Consider the following 22,671-nt stretch of genomic DNA (forward strand, 5'->3'; position numbering starts at 1 on the left):
ATGTTTAAAATAACTATAAAGGATAATAAGGCTTCAAAATTATATAAATAGATTATCTACAACGTTTAAGGAGTGTCCAGGATCATGGTTTGAAAATACAATAAAAACTCAATTTTGACCGACGAGCATGTCCCCCCTTAAAGCTGGGAATTCGACACTGGTGTGAATATTGACAATTTGTTTTTGGTCTTTATTTTTTTCGTGTGCTCTACGAGTTTGGAAGTTTTGATCTATTTATACATTGGTGCGAAATTATATGTAAAATATGTATGTATTTCTTGTTAGATTTTAACCATACATAATATATGGAAAAAAACCCATCAAATGTAACACACATTGGATATTGGATGTAGTCAGTGGCAGGTAAATAAATGAAAGAAATAATTTGTCAGAAATAGACTTTTATTTTATTGTGACAATGTTAATATAAAAACAATATAATAATTGTGGTTTTCTTCCATTTTTTTTTTCAACAATGTCATGATAAAAACTTACATTGTGTTACATTTCAATAAAAATTCGCTTATAAATATATCAAACAATAAAAAATACCTACCTACGGGGGGAGGGGACGATAACTTTTCAAAAACTATTTCCAATATTTTAATGGTACAACATGATAATTCGTATTGATTCAAAAGTATGACAACAGAAACATTATTAAGAGAATTGCCATTCACGGGAGAAATACAATTATAATTCAATAATGGTAATACTTTTACTAAATGATTAAAAATTAAAAGCATGAAGAATATATTTTATAATAATATTATGTAAAAAAAAGCCTATGATAATAGTATAGTGACTGTACATAATATTGTATAATAAAATGTGAAAGAATCAATATAATAGTAGCTTTAAGAAGGAATGTGATTGAAAAAGTAAATTTAACCAATAAAATGATAAAAAAAAGTAGTACGTACAAAAATATATTATTTAGATTTTCATTTTAACACAAGGAAATTAATTTAAAGTGATATTATCAAGACAAATTAGAACTACAACTTATGAGAATGATAAAAAGCTAAATTTCCTTTAATGAGATTGGGATATTATGAATCGGTAGATTTAAATTAGAAAGTTATCGGCTTGTACAATACGTCCACTTGAAAATTGCTCTACACCTTTGAAGAAACAAAAACACAATAATATAACAGAATTTAAAGATAATTTAATTTATTTTATTACGCTGCATTTTTCAAAGTTTTAGTATAACAACATAATTCCACAACATTTAGCAGAATATACGGAGCGATCAGGTATAATAATAATTATTTGCCAACTGGCGACATTGACTGTAAACTAAATTTTTTTTTTTTTCTATTTCGAGATCAAATCAACTGACAGACTATAAAAAGACAACCGGAACTTTCGTTAAGTTCAATGTATTATTGAATATTTTCGAAAAATCTAAAATTTAGTTTCCCAAATGAGTGCTGGAGGTATCCGGAACTATTAATGGTTCCAAGAACACACGGGCAATAAGACAAATATTATAGAGCTTAATATAAACAAATTGGTAGGTAGGAAGCACAACACCAGCCTTATCTTTCTCATTAAGCTATTATTTTTAATTTTACTGATTTATAATTTCACTTCCGAGCTGGTTTTTTTTAAAATTATTACACAGTTACATAAATATTTGCAGAAATACACATTTTATTAGTTGAGACAGATTTTTTTTTAAGTTTGGGAAACTGCTAAATGGTACTTGAATGACATTTATTTATATCTCTATGATCTACGGCAGAATCAATAGTTACTGTATTCAATATGTATAAAAGAAGACACCAGGAATATTAATACGATAAATTATGTCACAAAATGATTATAAACATTGATTAAAATGATTTCTTATTAATTGAATGTACATAATGCAATGATTAAAATGAAGATTAATATGATTAAAAATAAAACACAACATGATTTTTAGTACAAAAAAGATTGTGATAAATATTGTTTTTATACAAGAAAATTATATTCCAAACGGCTGCTTAAGCTAATACAAGGTTGTATGTTACTTTCAGAACTACAGTATGATCCTACTCCTAAAGTATACATGACATCGTCAGTCCCGTCTTCTAAGCCTCACAAATAGAAAACAACAAATTATTTTTCAGCTAACAGAATAAAACGTCTAATTTTTGTGTTAATTAGGCCGAAAATTAAAAAATGAAAAAGGAATAACACATTATATGAATGGCATTTGTGAGGACACAAATTATTATGAGATTTTTGATGCAAGAAACACACATTTGATAATACTAATAGCGCCTGTACAAGTGCATGGATTTACCGGCAGCAATAGTGCGTATTTTAAACTATTGTGAAAATAACTGTTTACACGTAAAAGTGTCGACTGTCTCTCCAATTCATTCTTTAAGAGTGAGCGAGACTTGATGTTGTCATTTTATGGTACTATTTCGTACTATATGACAGGTAGTGAAAATCGGTCAACCTGAAAATTCATTCGTAATTCGTATTTTGCCGGTAGGTTCGCCACTATAGTTCTACTGCGCAGGTGTAGATTGAAAAAATCCTACTGTCGCATGAAAATTCAGAAGTTTCCAAACTTGCATGTAATCATGCCAACATATTTACCCATACATTTCCTTGTTATCGCCACGATAATACTTACTGTCAACAGTAAATCCATGCACGTGTAAACGGGGTATAAAGTCAAACAAGAACTTCTTTTCTTGTCCACGTGATAAAGAACGCCCCAAAATTTATCATTGCTCCCGTGGTGTACGGATTCATCAATTTACGTAATTTGAAACTTTTTATAGTAAAAATATGTCTAAATGATCAGGAGTGATGTTAAAATTATTATTAGTAAATTTTTGGTTTATTGATACATTATTTAAACATGTCTCACAACAGGTACGTCACTGAGAAGTCTTTTATATGCGACTACAGCGACTTCCTGTTATCGCCGATTTCTTTTTGTCGGACAGTAGTGTATTCATTTTTAAACAAAATGGGATTTGTGAATTTTATAAGATTGAATGACGATATAATATATAACTTTCAAATAATGTTACTTAACTTTCTATATAATGTAAAAGTGTCGGGGATACAGTAATCTTAATAATATAAACCTATAAACACTGGTAAATTAATAATAAAAAAATGTTACATACAACCTTGTGATTTTGAAAGCGCAATATAATTGGTTATAACACTAAACAGACTACATAATAGTATTTATTGAAGTGAAGACTACTATTTTAACTTTTTTTAAATTGTAATTGTAGATATAAAAAAGAATTGGCGTAAAATTATTTATTGTGATTTAGTAATAATAGTTATAAAATAAAAGGCAGTAGCAAAATGTATATAATTATTTATCACTTTAGTTGGATGGTTGATATCGTCTATATTCTAAATCTAAAAATAATAAAATTTGTGTAAAAAAACATACTTTTTAATTAAGACTACTTACTCTAAAAAAAAAAAATCAAAAAACGCTTGAACATAAGTAGCATTGTTTCAATAATAAATACTATTGTGAAACAAAATGAATGGCTGCCATGGGTAAATTAAAAATTAAAATATATATAATATTCATTTAAAATTATTAAAACAATGTATACACTATTTATATAATAATATAATCGTTATCGTTATGATAAAAATGCCTGACATATAATTTAATTAATCTTATAAAAATTAGCATACCAGGATAATTAAGGCGGGGGATGTTATAAAAAACGTACAAAAGCTACCATCAAATTAGTCGAGTCAAAGACTGCCGGACTCACTTAACTAAAATTGTATGGTGTTTTTTAAATGTTTCGGTTCAACGGGAACCGCTCGCTTCACTTAAGCATACCGACGATTCAATTAATACGAGAATCTCATTTAATGGTAAATAATAATACAGAGGAAATCGTGAACACATATTGTAGAGCTGTTTTTATGAACAAGCTATTCAAAATACAATCAATATTGACTTTTGGCAACACTATTGAGAGGCTATACCAGGAGTAAAATTAAAAATGGCCACCTTTTAACAGCTGATATTTGAAGTCTCAAATCTGAGTGTACTAAATGGTTATGCAAAACGATTAAGTTGACTAAAATGGCTATTTGAAAGAAGATGTTCAAGATGCTCCAAATTCACAAATATACCATGATATAAAACTAGAGTAGCTACACATCCAAAAGGTAGCTTATTGACGTCATCAATGGATGCATTATTGGCAGGTTACTGGTATAAGAGAAGGAATGAATTGTATCTGTAAGATGACTGATTTATTAGATGACAGATGCCACGCTCCCGTCTGAATGGGACTGTAGAAGATTGTGAATGTCAATGCCATTTTAAGCGATGAGTAAAGTTGTAGAGTGCCGCCATTTTGAATTTTATAATTGATATAATATTTAGTGCTTCACAATAGTATCGAACTGACAATATTCTTACATGTTTTTTTTTTTTATTGTACACATTCAAAACTCAATAATAAATTCTGTGACTGTTTCAATTAGATGCAAAATTACCGATTGTCAAAATTGAGAACCGAATTTAAAAAAAACCAAACGCACATTATTTTTAATATTACTATGTAAATTATTGTAACGCGTAAATGCTATGCAAAAATATCACTTCTTTTTATAAGGGCATAGGCGAAGAGTCCGTGTTGGAAAACTACGTGCAACCATTAATGTACTATTTTCATTTTTGCTTGCACTATGGCGATGGAGTAGCGTTCTATTTATAATTTTATTTTTAGGCATACAAATGAACCAATCCAGATTGCGTTATTTTTTTCATGTAAAAATTAAGATTATTTAAATTGGTAACACTGAAAGAGAAATTGTGAATGCGCATTTCAAAAATAGAACATAATAATTATTTAAGAGAGTGAAATACTCTTTGTATGATAGAATAAAATAAAAAGGACATAGGCTGTTATAACATGCAATTATTTGACAATTTTAGTAGTGTCCAATTTGAAATTCAGATTCAATGAACGTTAAAATGATAGATATATATTCACAATACAATTCTTCAAAAAGACAATGTGTATGTATTGGGATTTCGAAAACGATTTCCTATACATTTTCCCTTGTCAAAATATTCACTGGACAATTTCATCACAGCTACAAGGCTATATTATAATATACCCCACTCATGGAGAGAACATGTCATAGAAGAATTTAGAAACTTTTCAGTTCTCTCGCAGATTCACAAAATCTGGACGTACTGGACGTATACAATTTTCTAATGTAAACAACAATAAACGTGACATGTTTCTAGGACGAGGTATTCAGGATTGTCAAAAATTGCATGTGACACAATGAACCAAGTTTACAATTAATTGATATTCTGCAATCTGGATTGAACCAAACGGATGTTGATTGTTTAAATGCTGATATGGGAGGGGCGCATCGGTTAATGTGTTTCGGTGATGGTGACAGTCTCTGTCTCGGTGTCGTCTCGTGCCAGCGGCGCCGTGAGGGGGGTGCGGTTCCTCTCAAACATCTCCAAGATGGTCTTTGGGTCTGTACCGGCAGGTACCGTTACTGTGCTAGTCTGCGGAAATAGTTCAGGACAATCAGAATCACGCATTCATTGTTTACTGCAAAGCATGTTCATCATATTATTATACTTTACCTTGAAGAAATTATATGAATGTATTAAAAAGTTATTATGTTTTTTATTCAATACTGAATAGACATAAAGATTAAGAATGTTAGACTCTTTATTATAGAAAAATTCAATTTTGAAAAACCTCAGAAAAACACATATTATAAAAAATTTAAATAGAAAGTTGGACCACGATGGACTCATTCTTACATCTTTCACTTTCCGGGAGAGTGATTTGTCTCTAAGCTATCGATACGTCTATGAATCATGCAAATTATTTCATATACATATCTACGTTTTACCTGAGGTACTTCAAATAATTCGAGTCCCACTCGGGGTCCAACATTTTTTTTTAAATCTGTTTCTGCACTTTTTCAAAATTGCGTTTTTTTGTTTATAAAATTAAGATTTTTTGTTTACAATAACTATACATGGTTTACGAAACAATACTATCAAAATTATTTTACAAATAGAATTTGATTTTTGTTGCATATTATATTTTAAATAATGTAAAAAAGAGAGATTTACCGATTAAGCTATAGATACAATTTCTAATCACACCGAAACTTCCTCACAACTATGTACCTGAGATATTCATATTGGTATCATGTATCAAAGTAATAAAATAAAAAAATGGATAAGAAAATTAAGCGATTGTAGATAGAAAATTTATAAAAAAAACTGTGGTACGTAATTTGATTGTTGTAATCCGAAAACGGAATAAGAGTGTGATTATTTAAAAACTTACAGCCTAAGGAATAAATCAAAGATTTAATAATATTTACATCGATTAAAATTTGTTGTTTTGTGAATGTGTGAAAGTATAGTTGAATGTAGTGTTAATAAAAACTTAAAAAGTAAAACAAGATAATATGTATGTATATAAAAAAAACACAAATAATATAGAAACGCAGAACTAACAAAGGAAACCAAACCAAAGGTAACAGGCAGACAAAAAAGGGTGTGCACATTATCGTGAATAAAAAATATAAATACTTATAATATGTAATATTATATTGTGTGTTAGGGGGTTATAGTGATAAATAATTGTATAAAATTATGACATATAAACGATTAATTATTGTTTATGTGAAAGATTTCATGCTTATTCTGTGTAGTTATCTACGAAACGATAGATTCAACTAACTACCAATATCAATTCAATTTAAAGACGCTTGTCTCTGTTGCTTGAAGGTAAACATATCCATAGTGGTTATTTAAAACATAATCCAATGTTTGATTAATCAATGGAAATACGACGATAAACTAGAAAGGTTTGAATTGTTGCAAGAGCGGGAACCAAAGGTAAGCAACTAGATTTAGGTTTCACAGGATGCCTATGGTCGAATCTATCTTTCGAAGCGTCCGAATTAGCAAGTGTGGTATAAAATTTAATAAGTATTTAATCGATAATTCTTCAGTTTATTTCACATAATATCGTACCTTCGTCTCCGGAAGAAGTCTTAAAAACATAAATGAAATAGTAAAATGTCTCGTCAAACTGTGTAATTTTATTATTTCAAACACAAACAAAATCATTAACAGTTTAAAACAGTTAGAAAAAAAGAATACAACACCTCTCCCATTATTGAAAACATTCAACAATTTTTTTTCATTGTAAAAATGACAAACCATGGATGTACAATATAAACTTTGAAATTAGTATGCAACATTGAGGCATATATTAATATTACATATGCCAGTACACCCATTATCATATTATGCCAATATACCCGTAATAACAATAAATATAAGCAAAATAAAATTATGTAATGACACATTTATCAGTTTAATTAACTCATTTAGTGCTGACAACGCGACTGGCACGTTTGCATTACCTGGCCATTAGATATAATTAACATGATATTAAATGTGGTAATTAAATATTGATTAACAGGTCAGTAGTGATTGTGTTAATCAATTTCATTAAAAGGGTTTTGGAAGTTATAGATTGTTATAAATTGTGTGAAATTACACAAATGGAATATGGATATAAGTGGGTCTCAGTGGTTTTTTTCAAATGAGGATTGGTTGTTAGCCAGCTACTCAATGCGATGGGTCTATGTTTTACAGCACATATTAGAAAGACAATACGCCAATTCAATCTAGCTACAGAATTTGAATCAGGGCTTCGAAGCGTTATTTTTTTTTGTTTCAGTTTTCATTCCGGTTCAAAGAAAAAAAATATATATACCGGTTCGGTTCCGGTTTTCGTTTCGGAAAAAATAACAATTTTTCCAGTTTACGGTTCAGCTTGTTTAATTTTTAAAAGTTTTTATTTGTATTAAAATTTATTTTCTACCATAATTTAGAACATGTTATGGTACTTGTACGATAGCCCTGCGCCACACTCCGAAACCAATGGTTCTACTGCACCACACGGCCGTAGCCATAAATTTTTAAAATAATATATTATAAATTATGAGAATTATGTCAAGATGCGTCACACGATCGTGAATGATTTATTTGCATCTTGAATAATGATACACATATTTCAAATGAAAAACAACAGCATATTTATTTTGTATACATATCTATTTGCGCATGTTTGAATATTTCGAAGTCCAGATTTGAATCCACAGTATACAAGCAGACACACTGTCCACTACGCCACATCAGAGTGCTCTATATACCTGCTTATTCTTCCCCCTTGCCTTTACAATCCAGTGAGGATTTTTACTACCTTTTGGGGAAATTTTCAACAGTTTTGGTTCTTAACCACTTGTCCAACTGACAGTTGACACTCTAGATTCCTGGGAAGTGGTTTACCGGGTTTTTAAATTAGTTCACTATATTGTATAGACTTGTTATACATCGGAATCAGTAAGGTATGAATATAAATGAGTCGCTTAGAATCATAACTCACATATTGCAATTTTGTCATTTTTTAGTTAAATATGCCAAGTGATTCTAAATGAATTAATCTATATACCGAAAAATAGTTGAGTATTAAAAGTCAATTTAAACCATGTGAAAATCGTTGACAAAGTTCATTGTTGGTGTAATATGTCGTATATTTCAAAGAATAGAGTTTTGTCACCAACGCCTTCCTAACCAATCGGGGAGCTCTATTTCTCATAGTATGCTGTATGTCTGCAACGTTAGGAGTATTAGGTATATATATATAAAAAAAAGTTATTCGACTCTCTCACTCATTAATATTCTAGGGAGTTCAATACTGTTCTTCTAGATACAAAAAATAGTGCTCTGTTGGTTTTTAGCGATTATATCAAAACTTGATTTTTGAAATATGTGAGTTATGATTCTAAGCGACTCAAATGATGTCTAGACCTTTGTGTGTTTGTGTTAACAATAAAATATACGTTATATACTAATTGATTAATGTTTTGTACTACTCGGCGAAAACCGGGCCGCAAAAAAGGCTCAAACGGAATAGTAAAAAACTGAATTCAAATTCCATCAAGTACCCTCGTTCGTTAGTACTAATTTTTTACATGTTATATATTATGTTGTATGTCCATGGTTTTTAAGGCATTCAAAAATCAGCACATCCTTCAAAATGGGTGTGGCAAATTGAGAAGGAAAAAAAAACAAAAAAATAAAATGAAGATTATACCTCGACGCGGGTGATTTGTCCCTCTTCTCTGCTATGCTCTAAGACTACAAACAAAAACAAGCCAAGGATCAACAACACGGAAAGCATACCTGATGATGTACAACGTCAGGAAACAGATACACTAGAATCTCTTTAATATAAACAGAATCATTTCGACCCTTCAGCACCAAAGAAACCTATCTCAATTTTTAGGAATTTTGAGTTACATTTAGTACTGGACATAGAATAACATTGGAATGTAAATTTACTTGTGTTTGGTGTCTCCAGTAAAGTAGATGAAAATGAGATATGTTTATTTGGTCCTAAGGAGTCAATTTGTGTTCTTCATTTTTTAAATTTCTCAGATAGAAACTGGGGCTAAAAATTATTAAATAGATTTGTTGCAGCTAGTATTAGTGGCAACAACTGCCTGTTGGACGTAGGTGAATGATTAAAACAAACGAATATAACGATAACACACTTGGACAGTGATTAAAGTGTTATAATTTCATCATCATTTGTGGCACTAGAACCCTTGACGGGTCTTATCTCCTCCATTCTAGACTCTCCAGTTGCTTTGACCTAGCATACTTAAATCTCCTTTGATACATATCCACAGGTACGTTCTTCTTTCACAAAATGTGGCATCAACCACATATTTTGTTCATACAAATATTAGTTATGATTACAGACCCAATAATTTTATCGTATTTAAAGGTATCGCTACTTTACCATGCTGCAATTTCAAAACAGATCGATTGAATAATAAATTAATTCGCACTATTCATGTTTAGAAATTCTCAAATTTAAATTTTTTTCGCCAGTCGAGTACTGAGTATTTGCCACTGGCAAGTATTATGGTCGGTTTGCTGAAATTTCGGTCTATGCCTAATACGTTCACAGTGGTTTGAATTCTATTCCCACAGCCACAAACTCTGACCAAGCGATTCGATTTATGCTATCTTAAAAAATTTACTTAACCTAACCTAACATTCAGAAATTATTCCAGAGTTTTAAGATAAATAGACTTGCTCAAATTAAAGAGATTGTACTGTACAGAATCACAATAAACTTTTGGAAAAAATCTTCATATCAATCTAATTTACAAACATTGAAAAGTAGCAATTTTTAACTAATTAAAACAAACAGTTTTTAACTATGTAAATAAATCCCAAGATGGTTTTAAGCAGTACATAATTTATTTTACAATTTTCGAATTGGCGAGGTTCACAGCTGATTCTGACGCATCTTCAAAAATGTTTGTGATGAATAATTCTGTAGATGGGCCAGAAACAGCAGTCGAAATTACCAGTTAAAAAATTGTTGATTCAATTAAGAACTCTGCTTCAAAAAACCGGAGGTCTACCACGTATACGCCAGCTCGATCAATAAACCTTACAGTCATCGTGCGTGCACTAATACTTCAAATCAAATACATTACGATAACGTACATACTACACACTTTTTATTTTACTTCTCATAGTTGACTTTTGCAGCATAAATTATCGTGTAGAGATTGTTAATAATAAAGTTGTCATCATACAATAAAATATTACTTACGTAATTTGTGCAAAATTAGATGTTACATGTTCATTTTGAGTTAGGACAAAAACAATAAGCACGTTCGGTAACGCATATTATATTGTGACAATTTATTCTTAAGTGACAAGTGAGTGGGGGGGGGTGTGTTAACAATAATAATAATTATATTGTGACTGGATTGATAATTTAAAAAATGTGTGTATTTATAACAAACAAATAACCATTACATACACCACAACCTACAAATAAATTATTTTTCATTGAATTAAATAAAATTGTATTTTTACTCACTAAATTAAATAGCCACAAAAAAATTCATGACATATCTTGGGTCATAAAATTTTTCTTTACAGTTTGTAAAATTAATTTTTAAGTTGGTGCTTCTGAAATTCCTAAAGTATTACATACCAAAGTTTACTGTACTATATATAGACTTGACATAACATAGAAAATAATTTCAATGAGAAATCAGATTTGCTTTTGTTCAATACTCACTATTGTCAGTGGTGGTAGAATTGGAGTGGTGCGATGTTGTGGTGGTGTTGGCTTCCGTCGTGCCGGCAGGCTGTCCGGTGCTGGAATTACTGTTCAGGGTCGTGAGTGTCGTTGTTTTTACTATCACTGAACTCTGGTTGACAGATGAGGACTGAAATGGAACACAAAATTTGTGTAAACACGAAATTTAATTTCCTTTAAACATAATATTATAAGAGTTTGAACTACAACTAGAGAGAAGTCTTATGAACTTTTTGTATTACAGATGGTGTTCTCCAATGTTTTAACTATGATGGAATTGGTAGCCAAAAAAAAAAATATTAAATATAGCATCTTTGGGTCGTTTTGACATGTCATTATTATGTACGTATAGTAAAATCCTGTTAATTTGAAATTGACAGGGATGAAAATCGAAAAAAAATTATGGTTAATTTCAGTGGTGATTATTATGATCTATTCATCGAATTAGTGGAAATATCTATAAATAGGTTACATAAATTTTAGCAAATATTTCAAATTACAGCGAATTTCCAATTAACTGTGTTTGTATAAAGGTGGTGTTAGTGTAGGTATGTCATTTGTAAATTTTTGTGATTGTTCATCTAAATATTCCAAAATAATGATGATTCGATATATTTGTCTCTAAATGACGTGGTTACATTAACAGTCAATTATATGTAACTGCATTTGTAATATAATTAACATGTTTTGTTTCCGAAATAAGTGACAATAAAATGACATCCATCTTTATCTTGGCAATATATGCAACTAAAATGCTTGCAGCTTTGGACAGATACAGATGCAGGGGATAAGCGTATGAACTTTGCAACACATAAGTAAAAAATGCGAAATAACTTGTAGCTAATTTAATATTAGCTTAGTAAATTTTGTTCACCTTCACTTTCATATATTTAGGCTTCAACGTCTTTCATTGCGTATCATTAAATCCATTTTGCCAGAAAGCGGATTATAAGAAACCAATGATGAACTGACATGTGAATAATATCTGCCGTATTACCTGTAGATTGATTGTCCCCAGTCGTGCGGCGAGGTTCTCCGGACTGCTGGCTCCACTCCTGTTGTTGAGCGCCTGGATGAGATGATCTTTGACACTATCCACCGTGATGTCTCCGATGCTCTGCGATGACAGTGTCACGTTGTGCTGGTTCTCCTCTGCGGCTCCATTCTCATCCTAAATCAAATGATAGACATAAAGCAATTGGATTTCTTATTGGTATTATATTTTTGAAAATAAGTTATGCCAAACAGTCAGAGATTGATAACTACAAAGATTTATATAATTTTTAGAACTTTTAATAGTAGCCATAGAAAAGTTTTTACATGTTATAAAGGATGTATGACATACTGTTTGAGAATGTTTTGAGAATTGTCAAACTTTAATGAGACCTTTAAGCCATCTGTCTTTTACAGAGGTGACTAGACACTGACCTTGTGTTCTCCGTTCAGCATTGGCGCTTCATCAACAGTCAGATTAGAAGGAGCTGCGATGAGCCGCGCCCACATCGGCAGCGTCAAATAACACCGTGCACGCGTTACCTGCAGAAATATCATCGGTACAATAAATAAATAAGCACTGTATGAGTTACCGGATCTGTTCAAAATGATTCTTGATGGAATTTGAAACACTTCAGAAAACATAGTTATTAGCAATTATCCTTTACATGAATGACAGTTGGATTGGTAGCTTAAAGGGAAAGGTTTCGCTAGGTCATAGCTACACATATTGTCATTTAGAAAAACCTCAGAAATATAAGTATCCTCATTGATCTGTTTAAAACTTCCAATGTAACAAATTTGAAATTCTACAGGAGAGACAAAGAACTAAAAAATGAAGGTAGACTTTTTTGCAAGACTGAACGTTTTGATTTATCTAAATAACAGGTAGTGGAGAAGCTCTTCATCATTGAGTGTTTGCAACGGCTCAAATGTAATGACTGTGTATATTAGAGGTATTTTATTAAAACGAGACATCTTAAATCAGAAGTTTCTGTAAACAGGTATATGTCATATTTAATTTTGGTGGTACAGTAAAACCTCGTTAATATGAATTCCATGGGACCGAAAATCGAAAAAAATTCGAATTACGAATTATGAAATGTATGGGGGAGAAATATTAAAATTTTGAAAATTTTTTTTTTTTTGATTTTCATTAATTTCGTTTCCGATCATAGATGTGCCTACCGAATTGGGTCATAAAATGTCAGGATTATTTTTATTACCTTCTTTTGATTTTTTAAGAAAAGTCTGTCACAATTTTCAATGACTGGCTCATGAAATAGTGTACTTTATTACGATTTATTATATTATATTTATTGAATATTTTTGTATGCCAGGGACTCTGAAATCATTTCGACGAATTACGAAATTCGAATTAAAGGTACAGTTTTATATGAAAATAATGTTCAAGGGACTTTTTCTTCGGGAAAATTTCGAATTACGGCGAATTTCGAATTATCAGTGTTCTTACTAACGAGGTTTTACTGTATATAGAACAATGAGGATTTTACGAAACTATGCCGTCAAAAATGAACAAACTGAAAATATTTGATAAAAAAAAAACATTTTGACAGAATTGTCACATTAAAGGTTTAAAGAGCTCAACGACGATACGTATATTTCAGAGGTTTTTTCTAAATCATGTATTTTCGATAATAGTCAATCAAAGCTGATTATATTGAGTTCGTTAATATTAGTGTTGGTTATTGATTATCTTCAAATACAATGCGGCGACCTGTTCACAATATATGAAGATTTTCATTGCATATTTTGTTCAAATTAATACCATTTATTCCAATATGCAACAATCACCATTTTCTACAAACAGTTTACTATATTACATTCGAAGTATGACTAATAGCACTACCATTGCAGTTTACAGTTTCGTGTCACGGCTTGACGATTATATAGTGGGATATGGTGGACAATGAACAACAATCCTACAGAGTAGAATTGGTAAAAGAATGTTTACCTTATTGGCCGATACAGTGATGCGCTGCAATTCGGAAGAGGAATGTAAATAAAGGGCTTCGCCGTATTTCGAGAACGTCAAACTTGAAATTCCGCTGAAAAATAAACAACAAATTTTTCTACTAAATTAAAATAAATTTCTTAAAACGTAACATGCAACAAGAATAATAAATGCAGAGTGATGTAATGCGTATTAGACATAAAAAAAATTATGTCTTCTGATTGACCATCATTAATATTTACACAATTCATTAAAAATTGCTCGCTCCGCGCTAAATTTAATTGTTATATTTGCCGGATTACAGTGTTAAGTGGAATGACTAACTTGATATCCTCTTTCCGAACGGCAGCCGCGTTCAGTTGTCTCCGAAGGTCAGGCACGCTGAGGACGAGGCAGTCGCCCAAGTTTGTGAGACAGAGAAGGCAACACTCCGTGTGCAGACCTCCCTTTCCTGACACCGGCTCGCTGGGCATACAGGAGAAGTTCGCAAAGGCCATTCGTCGCACCTTAAAATAAAATCACCAATGAATGTTTACATTTATTACATTTAATAATTATCCTTAGTAACCATATTTTCAGCTTTAATTTCACATATTTAGTCTTAACCATCCCACTGATCGATAATGGAAATAATCTTGATACACTAGGGGTGCAGTGAAATGAAAAAGTTGGAACACCATTTTTTTATAAAATTTCCACTTACTCTGGCTCCTTCATGCGCTGTCAGCTTATATTTGCAGTATGGTTTTAACGAGGGCAGTGAGAATATCTTGAATTGTTCTTCGGAGGCGATGATCACTCGGTGCGGTTGGGTGGCGTCAGGCAGTGGCGAAACTCCTCGTTCAACCTATCAAAAACAAATATCAACTTGTACAATTATTGTTCCCAGCATTTATGCTTAATAGCGACTTCATACAACTTGTTTAGAATAAGACATCGACAAACTTGTTTTTGTGATCATTTTCCATCAAAATACATAAAAACTGAGGCAACTGCCGCAACTATGTTGATACTAAACAGAAAAATAAGACTGTATGTTTGCAAAGAGAGCATTAATTGTACGAAAGTAAGTCTGCCAACCGTATTTTGAGGTGATGAGTTAAAAGCACCACATGAATGCGTGTACTTTTATCAATTCAACAATAATCTGAGGCTATGGTCAAAATCTAAAAAAAAATAAGTCCATTTATTCTATGTGCAATTTCACATAATAACTGTAATGGTGTATAACTCCTAAATTGCCCCAAAATCATACAAAAATATGTTTGAAAAATGTATAATTAGATGTTGACACGACTGATTATATTTTACATGTGTATTTTTATTCTTGAGAAATAGAAATGAATAGCAAACCTCTAATGGTTCAGGCAGGGGTACTGATGATCCGTCCAAGACAGTGATGCCTATTACGGGGGCTCTGTGTTTCAATTGAATTTCTTTCGCCAGATTGCAGGTGACCTGAAAACAGAATAATTATAACTATGACAAGGTGTTTTATAACGTGCAGAATCGGGCGGAAGTTCGGATCTTCTTCAGCTATTGGCGTTGGTTTTGAGAAATTCCCCGCACTTTAAACTGAGGTGTAGTTTCCCATTACCGTCACACAGTAGGAGACTAGTTTGCGGATGAGTGCCTCCTCTCTGAAACGCTTTCTAAATTGCGTTACTTATTGGTAATCAGCTTTTGTAATGTAATTTAATAACAGAGAGTATTATCAAAACCACTACTACTTCAACGCACTTAGATAGGACACGTATAGCTTAACAGTCATAGTACATGGATGCGAATCCACAGAGGGCACAGGTTCGAATTTCTGGGTGTCATATTTATTTCAAAAAGATTTTTTCTACTGGTTACTTATATATTTCGCAGAAGCGTTTTCAAATTATGTATGTTCAATAAAAGAATGTTACATTCTACAATAATATAAATAATTAATATAAAATTTTAACATTACATGGTGAAGCTTGTAGTAACGTTAAACTAACCTCATCTTCCGCTCTTCTGTTGGTAGGTGGAACTGTGATGGTGAAGACGTACACGGTACCGTTATTGGTGCCTGCCCACAGGGTTGGGATGGTATTTTGAACTGAAAACAAAGGCAACTATTAATACGCAGAAGTTTTAATTTGTGATATGAAGTGGGTGAAGTGCACATTAGCTGAAATACAAAATATTTACGCACTTATGGATATGACTTGACATCACAGAATGACAAAGGTTAAACAAGATATATCGAGTGAACTTAAAAGTTAATTGGACTGAAAAATTTCACTTTGACAGTGTGAAAATACTAACTATTGTCCGACAACAAGAAATCGGTGATAACAGACACTGTAGTTGCATATAAAAGACTTCTCAGTGACGTGGCATGGCGGCAACGCTTGTTTAAATAATGTATCGGCTTTCCTTTTAGATGCGACTCTTTTTCTTCTTCGCAATAAGCCAAAAGTTTACTAATAATAATTCTTACATCACTCTTGATTGTTTTAGACATATTTTTATTATAAAAAGCTTCAAATTACATAAATTGAATTTACGCCACAAGAGCATAAAATGAAATGATAAATTTGGGAGCGTTCCTCATTTGAAATCGGGAGTGGGATTAGCTGCACTGGAGGGGATATTTAGTTCACAGTTTAAACACGTGGACAATAAGTTCTTGTTCGACAATATACATTGAACTCACCACTAACAAGGAAACTTCTTGCAAAGTAGAGGCATCGGACCATGGATCCATTGGAATCATCCACAGGGCGGGCTTCAATCTGTCTTTCAATCGGCTTTGCTTCGAGTGGACTGAACGAATCTCCTGACTCTGTTGTCTTTTTCGGGGCAGCCTGATTGAGAAAAGAGATCATAATTAGATTGCTTTAAAAAAACTTTCTCCATAAAACACCAAGAATATCAATTGCTTAGTGCACAGACACGTCTGTTAGCATTATACTTTTACGCTGGAAAAATATTTTATTTTCAAATAGGGTATTTGAGAAGATATTATTGTCTCATTTGAATATATTATGATAAGTCCATATCCATTTTGAATTCGATTTTCTACCAATTTGGATATTTCAAAACATACAAAACTGGACATACAACGTCTGTGCACTATCGATAAGCTCTAAGTGAGCCTGAACCTCGTCTGTCTCTTCTTCAAATAAGTTGTATTCGGTAAAACTATAGAATTTTGTTACGACCTGGGAAGAAGTAAATTGACAGACAAGAAACAGGGATTCATGAAGATATTGCATGCATGGTATCCCGAATGTTTCACTTATGAAGATTTCATGAAAGAAAAGGACAATGAATAATAATTTCATTGTAAATATTGTTATTAATATTTTTTTGTAGCCATTTAAAATATAAAATGACCATACATCCTCTTCATTGGATGATAATAAAAGTAAAATCACGCATTTTTTCTCCAAGACATATACTGTACAGTACATACATAATAGACTTTTTTTTAACAGGAATGATTTTTCGCATTCAACCCATTGACCCATCACTCGCAAGATCAAATTAAAGCAATAAAATAATTGTAAACCTGTGCAGGTGTTTTTTTTTCAACGACAGGACTGGGCGACGATTGCGGCTGCCTTCTCTGTGATCTTCCTTTCCTCAGTCTCCGGAAAGACTCCCGCAAGGATTTTTTAAAGGACTTGCGTCTAGAAATCGGAGTGTCTCCAGCGCCAGTGAGGTCTGCAAGATAACAGAACGATAAGAAATTTTATTAAAGCCAATTTTAATGGGACGATCATGTATACAGATGATTTAATATGCATAATAAACTAACCGTTGGGGTTTAGCGTGCATCTGATAAGAACGGGTGCGAGACGTCTATAATCGTAGAGCGCCAATCCGTGCGCCGTCCCTGCGGCCAACAGTCCCCACTCGGCTTGTAACGCGCAACATGTAACCGCTGCCGGAGGCACCAATTGCAATACACTTGAAACCTGTAACAAATTATAAGAAAGATATTTCAATAACCATTGTAGCTAATCAATATTTGTTTTCTATAAAATATAATAACAGTTACGAGCGGACATGAGCTATAAAACGAGGTCAAACATCGTTGAAAACCAACCAGAAAATTGAACACTCTTATAAAGTTGTCTATTTGCGAATATAAGGTTATTGTTTTTTTTTTTGTTAGAATCAAAGTCAGAAGATTAGGAATATATTGCTGTAAAACTGACTTCAACAAATAAATATACAGAAATCATAAAATAGCAAATTGTAGACTTTTTCATACATGTTAAGTTAGGTTAGGTTATAGTGTGGCATGAAAAAATATGGTTAATCTATTATGAGAGCAAAAAAGAAAAACGTCAAATGCAAATTTTACCTGGAAGCCTGGTGTCATAGCGATATCGCAGCCTCTCAGATTGAGCTGATCGTGTCCTTTCCATACGAAACCATCTCTATCCGACACAATGTTCATTGTGACAGACTGCAAAATAAAACAAACCAACATATTAAAATACATTGCAGTGAACGTTCAACAGTATTTTACTTTGATGTGGATTTATTTCTAAGACCAAAAATATTGAAGAAATAGTTTTTTTATGGCTAGTCGTTGCTAAACTCGGTTCAATTATGTTCTGAATGCAGAAATAAGTATGTAATACCACTTTTATATTTACCTTTACGGGCTTGGAGACTTGCTCCATACCAATATTAGCCGTCACAACATGACCGGCCGTCCCCGCGACGATGAGGGTACCAGAGAGTGGACACAGCGCAATCTTTTTTACCGCCAAACGGGGGTCGTCGCTGTACGGGTCGAATACGCCAGTCTTACGGAACGGAGGCCACTCCTCCTCATCGTCACCACTCTGCGGAGAGTCTACACCGTCGTCCACGATATCTTCACCGCTGGAATGATTAGTAAAGAATTGATAATCAATCAAATACATAGCTGTGTTAATCAGGTTAAAATTCCATTTATGATATGTTTTTAACCTTTAACTTACACTTAACTGTACAAAATATCATGGACCATTTTTTAATAAAGCTTTTTATGTTATATTAAGATTTACCTATACTTGGCACAAATCAACCATGATATAAGTAATAAGAGTCAGTATTTGTCGAAATTAATTATATAGTAAAGTATAAAGTGTGGAATATGCAGTGCGATTTACAATTGTTTTAATTAAAATACAAGCAGTTATGTCATTGAAAATTACCGTCAATTTTAAATAGAAATAAAATATTTGTTGTCAAAATGCATACATCATGCAATATTAGATAATATGTAGGGTATATATGTCACCTACTCTACATATTATATTTAAAAATTGTCTTATATGACAAAACATTTCTGGGAGTTATTGTGTAAACTTATATCTCCGTTACGAATATGAAATAGCTTAGTTCATTCGACAATCAACAATAAGTACAGATGTGTGAAAAATGTCAAAATGACTTTTTGATGTAATTTGAATAACAATCACTATATTTCTATGCAACAGGTTATATTGTCGTAACAACATAATACACATCTGGGTGACTTTTTGTCAGAACACATTTTACATTTCTAGAATACAATAAAATGAGAATCGATTGGCTGAAGTCGCGTGCATATATGACACTATAATGACTTGTGATTTTTGCATGCAGAATAATTTATTCAAAGATAGCATTAATGGTAAAATATTCTAACAAACTATAACATCAGAAAGCGACAAGTCCTAATTTTTCTAGTACTTTCAAGTTGGATCGCACATACGAACTCGCCTCAGCTGCACGACGAATTTCTCCGCATTTGACCTTCGTTGGCATTCGCAAAACACATGTAACTTAATGTAATGCCGCACACAGCGTCCATGCAACAGATTTGGCTGAAATAAGCATCTGGTCAAATATAGAAAATGTTCCGCGGTCGGTTATTTCTAATCCAGTTGTCAAACTCGCCGCAGCAAGATATGCCTAATTAATGTATGGGTCCAATAATCTACTTGCATGCCTCGTCATAATTCCATATGTGAAATTTATTTACTGAATTTTAATTGAGGTGTCAACAAAATTTCATTAGTTCTACGACAAATAAATTAAATGATCTACATTCTACACAATAATTAAATTATTTAAATAGATATAAATAACTATATGTAAGTAAGCAATTTTTTAAACAGGATGAAGAAAGCATACAACATAAATTATACAACATTTAGTCTACTACGTGACTTCTATATTGTGGCCGACACTTCATCACTGTCATCTGAGGAATTGATATTCCGCCTTGGCCATTCATGTACATCTCTATGTCACCGCTACCTGAATCCGTTCTTTCACACTACATACACTTAACTCCCGTGTAACAAACACTTGTTATATGGAATTCAGCTATAAGGGCATTGAAAAATAATTCAAAAAATTCGAGAAGATAGCTGATTCAAACACGGCAACTAGAAATTTATTTAGAACAGAACGGTGTACATAATAATATATAACTGGAATATTAGATAATCGAAAAATGCTGTAATTACACAGTTTTAATCATCTTGTAAACAGGAGTTTGAATACACATTTCCAATCAAAAATGCGTTGCTGGTGACAGGTAACGACAGCGATATGTAGCTTCACATGTCACACGTGACAGTTGCGTAGAACCAATAGTCACTGTGTTCAAATGGCAAGCTTTACAGACTTTTTTTAAAATACAAAAATAAGCCAGATAACAGTGAATCAGACATCCATTTTGACATACAGAAAATTTAATCTCCGTTAAACAAGAAGTAAGCTAGAAACACATTTTAATCGAGGGTTCATGATAAGCTTATGGCACGGCTAAAAATTGGTTAATTCCATTTTACTTGGTACATGTATCATTGATTTTAATGGTTTCTACGGGAGCTACAAATGACATGTAATTGACACAATGTTTTTGTAAATTGTCAGCTTTTATTTTGTTGAATGAGCTCACGTAACGTGATGATAAATAATCTTCATTTTAGATGCACAGCAACCTGACGTGTTGGTCACAATATAGAAGTCGCATCATACTAATTTACAGAACAAGCGACATTTTTGCCACACCGAGATAATTAAAATATGGTTTTATACTTTTTGTCTTAACTCAAAACCGACATGGATGAATATTTTCATGTGGTTATATTTTTCTTATTTAAGTTGAAGGTTTTGCTAAGAGGTGGCATTCATAACTAAAATGCCGCTTGATCTGTATACGGATAACATGGTCCAATCAGGATTAAGCCATTGTAACATAAACTTGAGTCAGTGAAACAGAAGGTTCACTAACTTGAAGGGATCTAGGTATTTGGCATAAACAACATAAAAAGTCCTTCAAGCAAAGATAGTGTGCAATGGATATCAGTGACAGAATAACAATGGGTACATGCAATTAAAGATGATTTACGGAAAAATTACTTTGCGACACAATATAACTGAAGAAAATTTATTTAAGTATAATATAATGTCTATATTCCGATCTTTTCATGAGATTCAGCGCTCCTCTTTGCGATTTATCCATTAAAACTTCTCACCCTCTACTCAATAAGTAGTTTTATCACCTGTCTCTTTCCCACATGAATTAGCTCCTTTTCTATCTCCACTACACAGTGTTGACATTAATTACAGTATTACTGTCCAACAAGAAGATTTAGGCACTAGCAGGTCGCTGTCGTCGACTAAATAGGAGGAGTCTTAGTAGTTCACAGTTTTAATACGTGGACAACTCGTCACTAACCGGAAGTCGCTTCAATCGAAGTGCGGTTAAAAATGGGAGGAGCTTGTTAGTTCACAGTTTTAACACGTAGCCAAGAAGATCTTGTTGGACAGTACATTGGTATTGGGACCACACTGAAACTATATATTATTATAAAATCTTCCAATAGTATTCGAGAGAAATCAATAAACTACATTTTAATGATAAACGAATGTGTAATAATAAGATGAAACCCTCCCTTTATTGATACATATTATTTAAAATATATTAAATTGCAGTTTTAGTATTCTGTCGCTAGATGCATTACGATCACCGGTAAAAAGAGAGTAATCTGAATTTACATTGACATTTCGTAGATTATGTTGCATGTTACATTGGCTATATTCTGATCTACATTTTTGACGGAAAGCACAAGGAAAAGAGTATTTCTAGGTTAGGTTTAGCACATACCTCAGAGCAATTCGCTTTAGCCCACTTTAGCAAGCCAAAAGCATTACACAGGCATTAGTATTGGATTAAATATGGTTAAGTTCACATCCAGAGGACAACAATAATTGTTACGTTACATAAATGCTACAGCGGAATCTCGATTTTATCTCTCATTAGGCCCAAAATATCACAAACAAATGCATAAGTTAATAAAAGTGATTTAACATCAATTATTTATTACAATTGTAATAGATTTTTGAGCTTCCACAGTGTGTTCTTCCTCCTTCTTTCCTAGACGTTTCATGCTCGTTGCAGAGGTAATGTGTTGACGATTACCTCTTGAGAATGGCATCTGCAACAAGCACGAAACATCG

At 32.4% G+C, this 22,671-nt stretch overlaps 1 protein-coding gene across 1 annotated transcript in view; it reads right to left on the reverse strand.

Annotated features, from left to right (window-relative positions):
* Positions 1 to 384: 384 nt before the first annotated feature.
* The window catches only part of l(2)gl (LLGL domain-containing protein l(2)gl), a 109,522-nt gene continuing 87,235 nt past the window's right edge, over positions 385 to 22,671 (reverse strand). Inside the window, exons 10-24 of the mRNA XM_085949726.1 lie at positions 18,822 to 19,053; positions 18,524 to 18,628; positions 17,972 to 18,131; positions 17,723 to 17,877; positions 16,865 to 17,015; positions 16,164 to 16,264; positions 15,529 to 15,633; positions 14,879 to 15,022; positions 14,500 to 14,681; positions 14,176 to 14,269; positions 12,636 to 12,743; positions 12,205 to 12,378; positions 11,187 to 11,337; positions 9,171 to 9,214; positions 385 to 5,539 (exon numbers count right to left, since the gene is read on the reverse strand). Coding sequence (XP_085805852.1) covers positions 5,399 to 5,539; positions 9,171 to 9,214; positions 11,187 to 11,337; positions 12,205 to 12,378; positions 12,636 to 12,743; positions 14,176 to 14,269; positions 14,500 to 14,681; positions 14,879 to 15,022; positions 15,529 to 15,633; positions 16,164 to 16,264; positions 16,865 to 17,015; positions 17,723 to 17,877; positions 17,972 to 18,131; positions 18,524 to 18,628; positions 18,822 to 19,053 — 2,047 coding nt within the window. The 3' untranslated portion in view covers positions 385 to 5,398. The remainder of the gene's footprint in view (positions 5,540 to 9,170; positions 9,215 to 11,186; positions 11,338 to 12,204; positions 12,379 to 12,635; positions 12,744 to 14,175; positions 14,270 to 14,499; positions 14,682 to 14,878; positions 15,023 to 15,528; positions 15,634 to 16,163; positions 16,265 to 16,864; positions 17,016 to 17,722; positions 17,878 to 17,971; positions 18,132 to 18,523; positions 18,629 to 18,821; positions 19,054 to 22,671) is intronic.

Source organism: Rhyacophila brunnea, unplaced genomic scaffold (assembly GCF_057557595.1).
Source record: "Rhyacophila brunnea isolate RB1 unplaced genomic scaffold, BYU_Rbru_1.0 scaffold_22, whole genome shotgun sequence".
Taxonomy (NCBI): domain Eukaryota; kingdom Metazoa; phylum Arthropoda; class Insecta; order Trichoptera; family Rhyacophilidae; genus Rhyacophila; species Rhyacophila brunnea.